General features: G+C 36.2%; 1 protein-coding gene across 1 annotated transcript in view; it reads right to left on the reverse strand.

Moving 5' to 3' along the window:
* FAM234B (family with sequence similarity 234 member B) overlaps window positions 1-17116 on the reverse strand; it is a 36403-nt gene that overhangs the window by 3602 nt on the left and 15685 nt on the right. Inside the window, exons 4-13 of the mRNA XM_051961282.1 lie at window positions 14667-14765; window positions 13378-13566; window positions 11877-12007; window positions 7045-7192; window positions 6587-6728; window positions 5536-5679; window positions 5298-5379; window positions 1874-2029; window positions 1374-1491; window positions 271-488 (exon numbers count right to left, since the gene is read on the reverse strand). Of these exons, the coding sequence (XP_051817242.1) occupies window positions 271-488; window positions 1374-1491; window positions 1874-2029; window positions 5298-5379; window positions 5536-5679; window positions 6587-6728; window positions 7045-7192; window positions 11877-12007; window positions 13378-13566; window positions 14667-14765 (1427 nt within the window). The remainder of the gene's footprint in view (window positions 1-270; window positions 489-1373; window positions 1492-1873; window positions 2030-5297; window positions 5380-5535; window positions 5680-6586; window positions 6729-7044; window positions 7193-11876; window positions 12008-13377; window positions 13567-14666; window positions 14766-17116) is intronic.

The following is a 17116-nucleotide window of genomic DNA, read 5'->3' on the forward strand; positions in this document are numbered from 1 at the left end:
AAAAGAGCTGTCCTAAAGTAAAATGAATTACTTCAGGAAGTAATGAATTCCTCATCACTAGATATTCTCTAATGGGGAATGGATATCACTTGAGGATTTTGTAGAAGGAAGGTTTCTGTTCAGATATAGATCGGGCTAGATAACTACAAAGTGCTTTCCAAAGTCCTCTATTCTATGATTTTACAGTTCTGATGATCTAACTACACTTAATTCCAATACTTACCAAACTTTGTTTTGTTTTGTTTTGTTTTTCACAAGGGATCCACTTACCTTCTGTGAACTAACAAACTTGATCCGAGAAAGGAATCTTCTTAGTTCTCCCCGGCCAATTTTGGGGGTGGTCTCCTTTAGCAGAACAACCTGGCTTTCCATTAGGGCCCACCTTAAGTTCACCTTGCTGACAACTAGAGGTCTTGGATGGTTTTCAGACCCAGGCCCCGTTTTCCTGATAACATAGAAGGCATCTTTCCAAACATCATTAATTCCAACTGTGAAAAAACAAAGAAAATAACAAGAAACGTAAGGAAACATGTTCCTTCTTTTAGAAGGACAGTCTCTTATGTACCAATTGGAAGTGTGAAGAGCAGAATACAAGTTTTCCAGAGGCCTATAAGATGTGGGCGTTGGTAAGGTAATTATGGTTTAGTAGGAAAAGATCACTGGATAGAGAGTAAGATCTTGTTTAAATCCTGAAATTAATCATTTATTAATTGCATCATTGTGGAAAAGTTTCTACCTCTTGGAGACAATTTCCTCATAGATAAAATGGAAATAATAAAACCTTCACTACCAATCTTATAGGATTGTTTTTAAAATCAAATGAGACAATGTGTATTAAATTTGTTGTAAATCTTAAGGTGATATGAAAATATATGCTATTATTGTTTTATTATTATTTGTGCCAACAATTAGAAGAACAAATTAGCAGAGAAATGAACCAATCACCAGATTAGAAAGGTTAAGAATTGTAATACTGGGTTGGCAACCTAACACTTATCCAGTTATTACTTAGTTTGACTCACCTTTAAACAAGCATCGTAATACAATCATGACTTTTAATTATCATTATTATTTACTATTTTTGAGTTCTTTTAATGTGCTTGATGGTGATATTAAAAATTAGTTCATTCATACTATATAAAAAAAAATTTACCAACATAGGGCACTTAAAAATATTGAGAGAACATAAAACAACCAACAGGCATTTCCTCTATGAACAGTATATTGAGTGTGTCATTAATGTTGTTAACAGGAAAAAAAACTCAAAGGGATATAGTCTAAAAATGATGGTTCAATGGAATAGCTTTTTTTTTTTTTATGTAATAAGACAATGTTCTCCCTGTGTATGCTGATTCTCCCATCAGAAAACTCACTTGCTGAAGCATTTACAGTGCCTGTGTCATTAGCCAGATCCAAGAGGAGTGTGGGGAAAGATGGATGTAGAAGATAAAGATGGTGGAGTCCAGGTAGTTGAGGTTCTGAGTTGAGATCCTAAGAGAAAAACAAAGAAAAATAGAAGTATTAATTCCCTCGTTTAATGCTGATCAACTACCGAAAGCAGAGGAGAAATCTGGCTAAGATATAATTCCTTTCATAGTTAAAGTCTAAAACTTGATTTCTTCCTGTGAGAAAGATCTTAGATTAAGACACAAACTCCATCATGTCCAGAAGCAAAAGGCTCTACTTCCTCATTATACAAAAATCTTCTGACTGACCACTTTCTTTCCACTACTGTTTTTTACAGCTGAAAAGTGTTTTCTCATGAAAAAAGCTCAACAATTTCTTAAGTCAATAGTAATTTCTTAAAGAGTAGCAAGCTGCCTTTGGACAAAGGGAAGAGGAATAAAATGCCCTCTTTCACAGGCTTACTCACTGAATCAGATGGTGATGCTGATAAGCCTTCAGCCCAAAAGAGAAAAACAGATTTTTGGTCTGACGTCATCACTGAAATAGCTGCAGATTCTTTCATATGACATGGGAGACTGTTATTCCAAATGATTACACCTGAGTTACCATCAACTATCATCACCTGAAAAGCAGAAAATATGCAGTAATTATATACTTAGAAAAATATGAGGAATTAGAAAAAGGAATATTGACATTGAAAAATATACAAGATAGTAACAAGTGTTGATATTTAGCTGGAATGAACTAAAAGGAATATTAATAAAGCAAAAGCTTTTTGAAGCCTGTCTCTATGATCCTGGTAAGATACCAGAAAGAGAAAAGTCTTTCTGTAATCCACAGAAAATGCAAAAGAAACTCCTATTTAGCAGCCCTGCCAACCCTAAACTGTGCAGTTTAGGGGCGCCAAAAATAAATATGAATTGCTGCCTATGTTCCAGGTACTGTGCTAAGAGCTGGTAATAAAAAGAGACAAAGGACAATTCTTAACCTTAGGAAGCTTACAGCCTAATGGGGAGACAACATGCAAACAAATATATATGAAGCAAGCTATATGCTAGATAAATAATAATTAAGAGAGAAAAAACTGCAAATTAAGAAGAATTGACAAGGATTTCATTAAAAACTTTAAAGAAACCAGAGAGATCAGTGATTAGAGCAGAGGAAGGAGAGCATCCTGGTATAGAAGTTAGTCAGAGAGAATGCTCAGAGCTGAGAAACAGAGTGCCTGTTTGGAGAAGAGGCAGGAGGCCAATGTGGCTGGTTTGAAGGTACATGTCGGGGAGTAATTTGAAAGAAAACTGAAAAAGGCAGAGGAGGTGGGGGAGGAAGGGGTTAGCTTATGAAATGCATTGAATGCCACACAGAGCATTTTGGATTTGCTTCTGGAGGGAATAGGAAGCCAATGGAGTCCACGAATAAGAAAGCAACATAATCAGACCTATACTTTAGGAAAATCACTTTGGTGGCTAAATGGGAAAGGATTGGAGAGGGGAGAAACTAGAAGCAGGCTACTGAGACAGTACATAGCCATCTCTAGTTGTCCTGATCTATCTGGCCACTGGACCCAGATGGCTCTGGAGGGGGGGGAGTGAGGCCAGTGACACTGATCACATTTAAATCCAATTCACTTGCATGTCATGGCATCACCTCCCTGATGTCATGGTTCTCATTCAGAAAAATGGTCAATAGTGCAGGCCTGCACTTCAGTGCACATACATGTGTAAAACCATTCTACACATGCTTCTACTTATCAGTCCTTTCCCTGGATGCAGAAAACATTTTCCTTCCCATGAACTCTGCAGTTAATTTGAGTATCTGAGAGTCAAAAGAACTTAGCTGCTTCAAAGTTATTCTTAACACAACAGTGCTGTCATGTCATGCGTTTCCTGCCCTCCTTATTCTAAGTGTTCCACAGTTCTTTTTCCTACCTCTTCTTTCTGTATATCTGCAGTTTCTTCTAGATTTCACCAGTGTCCATAGGCATTCAAGCATCTTCTCTCCTTAGGTAAAGGAAACTCTTAAACTCCACTCCCACTTTACCAAATGCTGACCAACTATCTCATAAGCGTCTCAAATTCAACAAGCCTAAATAAGAATTCATTTTTTTCCCTGCCTAAAACTTGCCATTTCCCAAACTTCTCTATTTTTATTGAAGACACCACTAGCCTTTGAATCACCTTGACTCTTCCTTCTCACACACTTTCCCCTACTTTCCACCACCAGTCAATAATTGTTATGGTAGGAGCAATATTCTAAACCTCTAACCTCTATGTATATTAGGCTAGTTTGAAATTTTTTTTTCCTTAAAAGATATTGAAATCATTCTCTCAACTTGATCATCTCAAGAAACTAAAGGTTTAAACTATAGATATCTCTTCCTGGTCACCTGAGAATAACACAGCTTTTTTTTTTTTTTTTTGACCCTGATGTCTAGCCAGTGGAATTCAGAATCTTTACCCAAAAAAAAAAAAAAATACCCTTTTTTGGGAATTCTGAACTTTACAAAATTAAACACAAACATCTCCACATATAAAGAAGAAAAATGTTTTGTATCAAACTATGAATCTGCAGACCAGTTCCAATGGTTATGTGATGTAGAGAGCTATCTGCACCCAGAGAGAGGACATGAAGACAGTATGGATCACAACATAGTATTTTCACCTTTTTTTGGTTGTAGTTTGCTTGCATTTTGTTTTCTTTCTAATTGTTTTCCTTTTTGATCTGATTTTTTTGTACAGCATGATAATTGTGGAAATATGTATAGAAGAACTGCATATGGTAAACATATATTGCTTTGTTTAATATATACTTGCTGTCTAAGGAAGGGAGTGGAGGAGAAGGAAGGGTGAAAAAAATTGGAACACAAAGTGTTTCAAGGGTGAATGTTGAAAACTATGCATATGTTTTGAAAATAAAAAATCTTAATAAAAATACTTAAAGAAATTATGAATCTGTGTTACAAACAAGTCTATATTAAATTTAAAACGGTAGCAGCAATGCTATCCTATTAGTCTCTGTCCCCTTCCAAACCTCTTTCTGTTATGAGTATTTTTTAAAATGTTTCATTGATGCTTTTTCTTCTTTTCTTCCTTTTTTGGGGCATTTCTATCATTACCACAGCACTCTTCTATAACTCTATCCTTATCCCCAGAAATACATTATAATTAATAAGTATATTTAAGAAAAAAGAAATCCACACAAAGGGCATGTCTGATAATATGCCTCATTCTTTACCTCTGTTAATGACAGAGGCACCATTATCTTTCCATTTATCTAGATTCCCATCCTTATCCCCCTGTTCTTTCTCATCTCACATGTCCTATCAGTTGCCAAATCTTTCTCTTCATGCATTCTATAATCTAGTCAAACCCGCCTTCTCTCTTTATACATGGTACTCAACCTCTGGATTTCTGCCCTTGTGGCCCATCCTGTCTAGAATGTACCCCATCCTAATCTCAACCTCTTAGAATTCTCAGTTTCATTCAAGGCAAAGCTCAAGTTCTCCCCTCTACTTGAAGCCTTTCCTAATCCCCACAGCTCTAGCGAACTCCCTTCTCTAAGTTATATTTTACTTATTTTGTATTTTTTTATATACATAAAGGACATCTCCTAAAGCTACAATGGAAACTCCTTTTTAGGGCAAGGATTGTTTCATTTTTGTCCCCAGGACACTGCACATAACATGCCCAATATAATAAATTGAAATTTTCCCAGTTAGTTGTTCTCAAATATTTTGTATATTTGTTTTACAACTAAATTACATATACTTCTGGCGAATAGAGAATATGTCTTATTCTTTTCCCATGCAAACTAAGATATGAACAATGCTGGACATGTATTAAGCATTTCTAAAGTATTGCTGACTGACAAATTAATTTCTTGAGTTTTACCTTTTTCATCCCATCTCCATACTGTGCCTCCAGTAGGAAATCCAAGGTCTGGTCATTTGTAAAATATCCAGGAGTAGGTTGGCTAAAAGTGTAAACAAAAGAAACATCAGGGAGAACTTCCATCCTTTTTCTTATACACAGGTCTCAGGCATCAAACTTCTCCAGCCAAAACTGAATTATGAAAAAGGAAACTTCAATTTTAAGAAATAAAAGACACTATAGTAGGTATATTACAAACCTGCATAGACCTTGGAGATTCAGCACCCAATGGCGTTCAAGGTCTTGACCCCGAAGTAGAACAAGGCCCTGAGTGGTTGTGATAAGAAGGTTGCTACAATTGCTGTCTGGTGCTTTTACCACCTGAAGGAATTCAGCTCCATCACTAAGGAAAGTAAAACATAAGCAGTTTATGTTCTGTGGCCCCTCTGATAGGCTTTATATACATATATCCTTTTATTTTTTCACTTTCACTCCACGAGGGGGATGATGCCAATCTATGTCCAGTCTGAGTTTCTTGATCTTTAGAACACTCCTAACTGTGCTACCAAGAGAAGCACACAAAAGAATATTGCTTGGATACATGTTTCAACTAAATATTCTGAGAGTGTAGGAAAAATAATCAAGCCAAAATTATAGAAAGATAGAAGAAACCATTAATCCTGCATTAAAATCTGCCAATGATTTACAGGCTGAACTTGGCTAAATTATGTAGTAAATCATATTTATTACCTATGTATCTCCCAGAAATACAAAGAAATTAACAACAAAATGTTGGGAAAGCTCTTTAAAATCCCAGAAAATAAAGCACAAATTACAGTGAAAGTCTACTAATATGAGATATTCCCCTAATAAGATAATAAACAAGAAAGGAAAATAGGATTCCTTTTATATTATCATAATTTATGCTAAATAGAAAAAAAATTAGGAAAGTATATGAATAGACTATGTAGCAAGCACTTTACCACAGCTTTGTTAGAAGTCAAAAAATCTTTAAAAATTCCTGGGTCTCACATACCCGATGAATAAATGCTAGTTATTGTCACTTCTCCCTGCAAAAGTGAAGTATATATGCCAGAAAGATAATCGTGACATGATTTCCTACATAAATATAGAACTACTTACAAACTAATACAGAGCAAAAGGTTTAAACGGAGGTATATTATAATTAATACAGTTTCTTCTGTAATCCTTTGGCCCTAGACAACACTGCAGGTTCTTGCAGCATATGGGCATTTGCTGATTTTCCTGGGGCTTTACCATAACCAAAGTTAGAATGATGATAGCCCTACCTATAAACATCAATAAGCTCAGATAGATTGACGGATCTTCTTTTCTCCCACTCTGGTTCCTCAATCTGCAACGAAGGCGGTGAGCTATCCCGGTTTTCAGCCTGGATAAAAATATCCTTCAGGGCGATGGCCTGAACATTGCCTAGCATTACAAGAAGAAACCAACACTGAACTAACAAGCTAATCACAGGGTCCAAGTTGAACAAGAAGTTCCAACATAGTCTGACCAGATGAGTCTGATTCAGAAAAAAATGGGGAAGTGACTAAAGCAACTCAAGGCTGATGACTTGCCTCTTAGGAAGCATGAGAGGGAAGAACAGGGTCAACACAAGCAGAAGGACAGAGGAGAATCCTAGACCTCTGCCACCAGGAGATACTGTAGGGGATAGTGCCAAATTCTCCCTAGCTTTCAAGTCCCACAAGACAGGCTCAATCACACTCTTAGACACCCTTCTTACCAAAGCCAAACAGGATATAGATTGCTCCATGTGTGGTGATGTGAACCTGAGGACCAATCAGATTGCCCTCTCTCACGATGCTGTACTTCACAGGTCGGCCCATAGGAATCCCTGTCTTGCCTGAAACTAGCAGGAAACAGAGATCTTCCTGCAGAGGTGAGAAGAAAAAGTTGGCTGCAGCATAAGAAAAAGTTAGTGGTGGACCTGCCACTTCCTATCAAATATCATACTGGGATGGATGTCAAAGATCAGCTAGCCTCTCCCCCTCAGATACAATCTTCTCAGTCACAGCCTCATTAACCCAGTATCAGAATACATGCAGCCAAAATTACATTGCTTATCACCTTCTGGTATGAAGGTGAGAAGAATCCCTCACTTTAATGGAGCTAAAATGTACAAAGGTACAAGGTTAGTTAGTAAGCAGCAGGTTAGGGCGTGGATACAAATCAGGAAAAGGCCAGGAGGTCTTCCTCACCAATACATAATGACATCAGGAAATCTGGCCTGACAACCAGCCAACCCCACTATAGTAGTCTGCCTTGTTTTGATAGGATTATTATCAATGGGATGTCACATCTTGATTTTAACATATCATCTAACAAAATCCCCATAACATACCCCTTGCAGACAAGAACAAAAAATTTAGCTCAGATCATAGGACAATTAGGTAGATTAAAAGCTGCTCAAACAATTTTACAAAGAATGTTAATTAATGAATGGATGGCAACCTGGCTAGCAGAAGGGGAGCCTCTCTTTATAGTGTGGTGTAAGCCAGGCAGTCAGTTTAGTGTTGTGTAAGCTAACTACAGGAAACGAACTATTCTAAGAATTGAGAAAAGAGTACATTCCAGGCATAAGGAACAGCCTATTCAAGTCATATCCAGTCAAATTATCAAGCATTTATTAAACCCCTAATTATGTGCTGGGCACTGTGATAAGTGCTAGAGATACAAAGAAAAGTAAAAGAATCCCTGATGATGAACACTTGATGAACTCTGTATTTAATAGGGGACAACATGCCAATAACTATGTACAGACAAGTCACATAAGTAGATTTGATAGAATCAGCAGAAGGAAGTCCCCCAAATTAAGGGGAGTTGTTTTCAACAATTTATTGACTATTTAGCACAGTACTTAGCACATAGAAAGTGCTCAATAAATGCTTTTTTCTTTTATTCAATCACTCCTTCACGAAGACACAGGAAACTTGCTTATTAAAGCCATACACAACATAAAAGTAGAAGAGGCAGCTTAAGCCTTAATGTCAGAAAAAAGATTCAAAAATGTCTCAAAAGGCTAAAAGGAAAGTACAAAACAAACAAAATGAAAATTACCACACAAATTTAGTCTGGAATCTAAGGTTAAAAAAAAAATGGACAGATAAAGGATAGAGGAGACATAATGACAGTTCATATTTTTAAAAAGGAATTTTAATTAACTGTGCACTCAATGTGAGTAGTATCTGACTGCATCAATAGAAGTACTCTATAAATGTTCACTATCAAGGCAGTCCCTAAGAGTCCCATTTAACTCTGCATGAGTCAGAACACATTTGGGCACTACATTTTATGAGGGATATTGACAAACTGAAGAATGTCCAGAGAGAACAATCAACATTGTGAAGGGACTGGAAATTACTTACAGTAAGGATGAGAAGGCTTAGTGAAAAATTATTCAATTCAATTGAATTGAAAGAGAAGACCTGAATTATCATTGTCTTCAAATATCTGAAGGGTTGTCATATTGAAGAAGAATTAGATTTATCACAGAGGGCAGAATTTCAATGGAAAAGTAAAAGATATAGGGGGTCATGTTTTTGCTAAATATGCTTGAATTTCATGGTTCTCCTAATTTCTGTGAGTCTTCCCTGTCTATCTTTTATTAGTGCCTCATCCTCCTCCCAAATCTTCAACATGGGAATGCCCCCACATCACAAGGTTAAGACTCTGGTTTTAGTCTCTTCTCGATTTCATTCACTTATTTATTGAGTGTCAGGGATACAAAGACAAAAGCAAAAAATGTTGTCTGCCCACAAGAAACTTTCAAACTTTTATACCTCAAGGGATGTCCAAGGTATGTATAAACACAAAGCAATTTCAGGAATGATGCACTAATGACTGAGGGCATCAGGAAAGGTCTCAAATAGAAGGGAGCACCCTCACCTTGAAGGAAGTGAAAAGTTCCAAGAGGCATAGACAAGTGGGCAAAGATATGGAGAGTGAGAGACGGTGCAAAAAGCACCAAAGTAACAGAAGGAATGGTATATTAGGGACTGGAATGGAAAATGCTTAAGGAAGAATAATGGGAAATAAGAGAAACCAGAAGCAGATTCTTTCTCTACCTGATTTAATCTACTTCTATGGTCTCATTGATCACCTCTATACAGATGACCCCCCCCCAAAACTATATTCCCTGCCAATCTCTCCCCTCAGACTGTTGTATTTTCAGATGCTTGTTGAATATCTCCATGTGAATCACAGAATCACAAATGGTGCTGAGAGGACCTATAAAGGCCATCAAGTCCAATACCTTCATTTTACAAATCAGTAAAATAAGATCTAGGAGGTAAGTTGACTTTTTCTAAGTCACACAGAGAGTAAGAACTATATTTGGTATGACCTTAGACAAAGCATTTAACTTTGGACCTTAATTTGGATTGAATTTTGAGGTCCCTTCCAGCTCTTGACCTATGATCCTATAAACCAAGATTACCATATTCAAATACACTGCATTTTGTGTTTCAACACACTGCCTCCTACTGGCACTTTTAATTCCATGAGTCTAACTCATTGAATTCCCCACGTATAAACATAATACCTCCCAATACCTCCTATCAAATGTTGTTTCCTTGGTTCTATATTCTTACCCTCATACATGTTCTCCCCACTAATTTCTCAATCCCTACCATTCTACGAGTCACCCAAATTCATAACTTTGGAGATATCTTGGCCATTTCTCACCTCTAAGAGACTATCAAAAAACACCAAATTCTATCTTGGCAATATCTTGAATCTTTCTCTATCTTCTCATTTCCACAGCAACTACTCTAGTGTACATCCTCATTTCTTTTCCCCTTACAATCTATAAGAGCTTACTAATATGTATTCCAGACTTTAAGTCTATTTTCTTCCCAATTTATTTTTTTGTAATGCTACCCTAGTAATCTTACAAAAAAACACTGCTCTAATCATGTTCTCCCCTTAAAATCTTTCAGTATTTCTCTTGTTGTTGCTGTCATCAGTCATTTCAGTCATGCCTGACTTTTCATGACTGCATTTAGGGTTTTCTTGGCAAAGACACTAGAGTAGTTTGCCATTTCCTTCTTCAGATTATTGGATAGATGAGGAAATGGTGGGAAACAGGATTAAGTGACTTGGCCAAAGTGACTTGGTCAATTAACAAGAAATTGGACTTAATTGTTCTATTAAGAAAAAAAATCATAGTGAGCTCTTACATAGAAATACAAGTCATAGACATATCCTGAACTGAATGGAACACTTCCACAGCCATTGTATTGCTACTGCAGATGTCAAAAGAAGTCAAGAAAAGGTTGAAATCCATTTTTCTACTCTTTGACTTCACCACTATCATCTCTATCATTCCCAAGGAGATTTACTCCCTTTGCATCATCTCTGAATGGATCTCATATGGAACTATAATTAGGTGAAACAAACAAGTCAATGTCTTAGATATAGACAGAAATTTTTTTAAAAGGCACAGAGTTTTTATTGGAACCAAAGCATCTATAAAGTCTTATCCTGAAAAAGGCCTGAACCCTAGTCTGTCTATTATCTTGATGATACCTATCCCAGAAAGAAGCCAGGTAGAGTATGAAGAAACCAGTCCTGGGTACCAATAGTTTGTTTTCTTTTCCATGCAACCATAACCTTATCAAAAAACAAAAACAAAAACAAAAACAAAAACAAACAAACAAAAAAAAAAACCTACCTTCCTCTCCACAAAGATAAAAATTATCGCTTAAGTTTTTTTTTTTTCTTAGTTCCTAGAATGAAATTATTGATAATGGTCAGGAAATTTACATCCAATTTAACAGATTCTTAGACAAAATGAATATTGTGGCTGATTCTGATATTATTAATCTAGGTCTTGGTTCATTGAGAATAAATGCTGACAAGAAGAAAATCCCCAAAACCTTAGTGGAACACTGAAAAGGAACATTGAAAACTTTTCTTCTATCTGAAAGAAAATGGATTATAGTTTGGGATATAAAGGAAGAAATACATACTATCCCTGGTTGTTCTATATTTGTTCTGACTTTTACCTCCAAGTTGGTAAATTTAGAAACTTTTGTAAACTTAAATAAAGAAAGAAAATACTTTTAAAAAAACAGCAAGAGAAAAACATGCAATGAAAAGCAGAATGGAGTGATCAGAGAAAAAACAACCATCATAATAAATTAGGGTTTTTTTCATAATAGAACCATAAGTCCAATTTCTTAACTAAAAGCTTTAATTAATCAATAAATAAGTGCTGGGAAAATAGAGAAAAATGAAGCAGTCACTGAACTTATATTCTACCAGATCAAAAAAAAACGTATCCTATAAGTTCTACTAACTAGGTACAACATCAGTAAAAAGTAGTTTGGAACGGGAAGCACCTGCCGCTTGAGGGAGGGAGTGTAATAGGAAAGACTTCAATAGGAATAATCACAATATCTATAGAGTCCTTTAGAGGTTTAAAAATAAGAATAATATATTCCTATTTATTATCTTTCCATAATGGTGGGAAAACTAGGAAATGACAAACCCACATTGAGGTACTTCTATGGTAAAACTCCTTCAAAAATGAGGTTCAGCTAATTAAGGCCATACCTGTAAGAGCCCAGTAGTCAGAATCATAAGATCTCTAACTCCATCATCATCCAAATCAGGCAGCACCACGGCTGGAGCGACCAAAGTCCCACTGGACAAGTGGCTTGGATTTAGAGTCCAAATGGCTTTGCCTATGGGAGGACAAGCAGACTAATTACTGATGCAACTTTGCATTAGCAGACCTTTCATCTCCCAAAGAAGAAAAAAACTGAGTTGGAAGAAAAAAAAGAGCCACCTTCCTTGCCTCTTCCTCATTTAATAGGTAACATGTAAATGTGGGAAATTTGTTTAACTAACAAGGCAATGTATTAAATATATATTTATATATATAACTAACCAGGCAATGTAATAAATAAATAAATGTGTGTGTGTGTGTGTGTGTGTGTGTGTGTGTGTGTGTTCCAAAAAAAGTAGCTGCAATCAGCCTGGGAAATTTTTTTCTGAGGGGATTTTGGGGTTGCAAGTGGTTTGTTGTGTGGCTTGTCCTATAAATGAGGATTAGGGGAAATTATTCTGAAAACCTATTCTTTATCTTTACCACAAGGACACTTAAGCAAATACCAGAAAAAGTACTGGAGATTGCCTTCAAAGACAGCATAGGAATCATATACAAGAACATCAATATTTTTAACCAAAATTTGCATTTCCTGGATTGATCACCCATTTTACTCACTAGATTTGGTTTCTTTTAAGTTTTTTCCAAAAATCAACTATACACTCATGAACAAAAATCTGAGGACATTGAAAAGAATGCATGACAGGTAATTCCATAAGTGGAATTTTAATAACTACAAACATACAGCTCCCTGAGGTGACTACTTTGAAAAGGGAATAATACTCACCTAAATTTACAAATTATTCAATTGCTAAAAATCTAGCTATATCACTTCATAAATCACATATAATAGATGTTTATTAGTTTTATTCCAAAACTTTACCTGGGAGGCAAAATCCAATGAAAAAAAGTGCTTCAAGTATGCATTTTATAAGTAGAATATAAATAAGTCTTGTAGCATATATCATTATTTAATTATTTTCCATGCACTTCAGCCTTTCTGGCTAAACAAGCACATAAAAGCAATTGTATAAATAACCAAATTGGCATGGCTTAACAAACCTTGATTTCTTTATACATTTTAAGTAGCTAAATTATGTGTTTAAGCATCAACTCCTATGTGCCAATTCTGACATTATAAAACTTGGTTGTCTTTGGAGAAAAAATAATGAGGGAGTTTGCAGCAATATGTAAATCAAAGTTCTCAGGGCACTTTTTGTTTGAAGAATAGTATATTTTTGTTTCAAACTAAACAAAACAGCTAAATCTGAATTAGTTTTGTTCAATATTCTCTAATTTCTTGTTCTATACCCTGTAAAATATGTCTTTTGTATAAGGAAATCAAACTTCCCATCATGGAGGAGGGCAAGGATCCCACTCCCTACTAGAATGATCTAACCTATTTTCATGGCTCATAATTATTTCTCTGTAACATTTCATTTTTACCTGAAGTAGCATTGAGTGCACTGAGCAGCTTGGATATTCCAGTCACAAGACAGATGGCTTCTGCTGTATCTACTGGAGTAAGCCCAGAACATTGCAAACTTTGTGCCTCCTCTGCAAGAGAACTGGTCCAAAGAGTGCTACCATTTACCCCTGAAAGAGCTAGAAGAGTGGCCTGGGGCTTAGGGACACCTAAAGATACATAGGAAAAAGGTAGAGAACAGTTACCTATTAGTGTTGTATATATCCCAAAAAAGTATAAGAAAATCATCCTTTCCCCAACAGTCTATTTGGGGGCAGGGGGGTGGAGTGGGGTGGGGGGGGTTAAGATAAAAAATATGTGAAAAGTTAAACAATAAGATTTGAATAACAGTTGAAGACAATTTCTCCTACAAAAGGGAGACTGTGACACTTATTCATCTGTGAATAACAAAGCTCTTCATGAAAACAAACAATGCTATTGATCTACTATGAGTGCTCTGAATTGTTTGTCTAGGACTGGTGATGGGTTGGCATTTATCCATCTATAAGCTTTCACTCATCTCTCTTGTGATCAATGAATAGCACATATTTATGAGGCAGCTGGCCAAGGGTGTGAGTGCAATGTATCCATAAGTATGGATCAGAGTAAAGCTAGTTGGATCTAATGGGCCTTAAACTAATGATTTTATTCATGTCTTAAAGGATCATTACTATGATTCTAACAGTATGGAATCTCAAAAAGCTGGAAGCTACCTTGCTTATGAGCTATAAAAAGCTAGTAAGGAAAATATTTTCTGAATGGAGAACTGCTAAAGCAAAGAAAAAATAAGGAAGAACCATAGATAAATTTTTAAAAACTCAATCATATTTTTATGTAAATAATAAAATACTTCACTGATCCACTTTCTAAATTAAAAACAAAGAACAAAACTATGCAATAACTACAATAAATAAGTGTTATGCCTCCCGACTGAAGGCTGGAGTTTTTTTCATACTCTAGTTCTACTCAAACGGTTTATGTACATTGCAAAAAAAAAAAAATGTTAAACAAATTTCTAAACAAAAACAAAGTTCAAAGTTTCATACTTTTGATGAACACCAAATGGGAACCCCAAATAAATATCTCAGCACAAGAAATTTCAGTGGATTACTACCACCTCAAACACAAATAAAAGTTATATAGTTTCACAAACTATATAGTTCTAATCCTCTTTAATGAATGTTGCAGCCATATGGAGAGAAACATATCAAAAGCATTAAGTTTTCCAAAAACTTTCCAAATTAAGTAAATTCAGGATCATTTCTCTTACCTATCATACTTTCATTTTTTAAGTTCACAAAAGAAAGCAGGACATCAGGCAACCCATCACCATTCACATCAACCAGTTCCAGTGGAGACAAATTCCCACCTATTAGGTTGAAAAAGAAAAGAAGATGCTTAGCAAATCTATCAACAAGTAAATGCCTACTATAAGACACTCTTTTAGGCATTTGGGATACAAAAACAAAAATGAAATAAACTTCATAAAGGAACTTATATTCTATCAGCAAGACAATATGTACACAAATAATATACAAAATAATTGGGAGGGGAAAGGTCAGTAATATCTGAGGAAATAAGGAAAGACTTCAAGTAGAATGTGATACTTGAACAAAGTCTTGGGGAGGGGGAGAAACAAGGGATTCTAAGAAGCAGCAGTAAGGAAGGAGTACATACCTTGTATGAGAAGGAATCAAAGCCATGGCATGTTTGATGAACAACAGTAAAGTCAGTGTGGCCAGGTTGTAAAGTTAAAGAAAGGGAGTGATGTATAATATGGCTGGAAATGTAGGTTGGAGCTAGGTGATCAAGAGTTTTCAATGGCAGAGGAATTTATGTTTGGTCACAGAAGCAACAAAAAGTCAATGGTTTAATTGAGCAGGGGAGTAGGTTTATTGACCTGTGCTTTAGAAAAATCACTTAAATTATTGTGTAGAAAATACATTGGAAGGGAGAATCTTGAAGCAAGGAAATCAATTAAATGGTCCAGGTGAGAAATAATAAGGACCTCACACTAGAATGGTGGTCATTTGAGCAGAGAAAAGACAGTTTCACGAAATGTCATGGAAAGAGAAACAAGATTTATCAATAGTTACAAAACATATGTGGCGTGAGGGAGAGAGAATGATGCAGTTTGAGTGGTCTCAATTCCTGGTAGTCAAGAGGTTAGTGGCAATAAGAGAGTTGTTAAGAATCCCCTTAAAATTGGCCGCATGCTTAGGAGCGAAAGAATTCACTCGTTCCCAAATTATGAGTTGCAAAATTAAAGTTTATTGTTGGATAGAAATCAGTTTCTAGTGGGAAATGGAGTTTTGGCACTGAGAATACTTTCTCAGTGGGTAAAAGGATCCTGGCAGCTGAGAGTGACAGAGAGCTCAAGCTACCTAGGCCCATCTGCAAAGACCTTAGTTGAGGGAAGTTGTTACATTGGGTATCTTGGTGGGGGCTGGGACAGTTAAAGCGGATCAGACCAGGCTGAGACAGCTCAGGTCAGGATTCCTCAAATGAATGAGAATTTAGAATTTCTATGGGAATTGATTCACTCATCCTGAAAGGTTTGGACTCTGTCTCGGACTCCTTGGAGCTTGGGAAATCCTGATCAAAGGAGACACAATCTTAGAATGATAATCTTAAAGGGACCATAATTTATAGTAAAGGAAACAGTTCCCTCCTGCTTCAAGAAGAGTCAAAGGTAATACCAAAATTGCAAACCTGAGTACTTGAAAGAATGGAGTTACCCTAAACAGAAATAGAGAATTCTGGGAGGGGAATGAGTTTGGGGAACAGTTAAAAAGTTCTGCTTCAGATGGGCAAAGTTTTAAATGTATGTGGAACATATAGTTTGAAATGGAGCTTAGTAGAGAGACTAATGCTAAGTACTTAGGTCTGAGAATCATCTGCATAGAAATGGTAATTAAACCAAGAAGGACTCCTGAGGTTACCAATTAAGAGAGTAAAGAAAAGAGCGGCAAAACTTTGGGGCACGTTCACAGTTAGGAGGGCATTACATGGATGATTGATCAGCAAAGGAGATAGAGAAGAAGTAGTCAGGTTGGAAGAAACCAAGAGAAAACAATGTCATGAAAACTCGGAGGAAAGAATATTCAAAAGAAAAAGGTGACAAACAGAGTCAAATGCTGCAGAGAGGTCAATTATGAGAAGAAATGAGAAGAAACCTTCAGATGTGATAACCATCAAGTCATGTGTATCTTTCAAAAAAAGCAGTTTCAATTCAGTCTCTTAAGATCAGGACAAAATGCCGCGTGGAAACCATTAGAAATTATTACACTATTCACTAAGTCTGAGGGGGAAGAAACAGTAATAGTCTAAGATAAGATATAGAAAGCTTCTCTCTGTCCTTTTCAACCCAATCTACAAAGAGATTCCCTCCTACTTTTTAATTGGGCCACCTTGCTAGTCAGGATGCACAAAGAACAGAAAAAGATACATTAATCCCATATGTAGGAAGGTATTCCACACCACAGATACCCCGCTAAGATACTGTTATGCCACAGTTCTCTTTAACTGTCCTGATTCAGTTTCCCTGTACTAGTTTCCCTTGTCTCAGTTTCTTTAACTGTTCTGCCTCAATCCCCTAAGTAAACGCCCCCCTCTGATCCATTAAGACTGAGGACTATTTGCTCTAAGGTTATAAATTGTTAGCAAGATAAACAAGAGAATAGACCTCCTGACTTTTTCTGTCCTCAAGAATTTACAATA

The sequence above is a fragment of the Antechinus flavipes genome, chromosome 5, assembly GCF_016432865.1.
Source record: "Antechinus flavipes isolate AdamAnt ecotype Samford, QLD, Australia chromosome 5, AdamAnt_v2, whole genome shotgun sequence".
In the NCBI taxonomy this organism is placed as follows: Eukaryota; Metazoa; Chordata; class Mammalia; order Dasyuromorphia; family Dasyuridae; genus Antechinus; species Antechinus flavipes.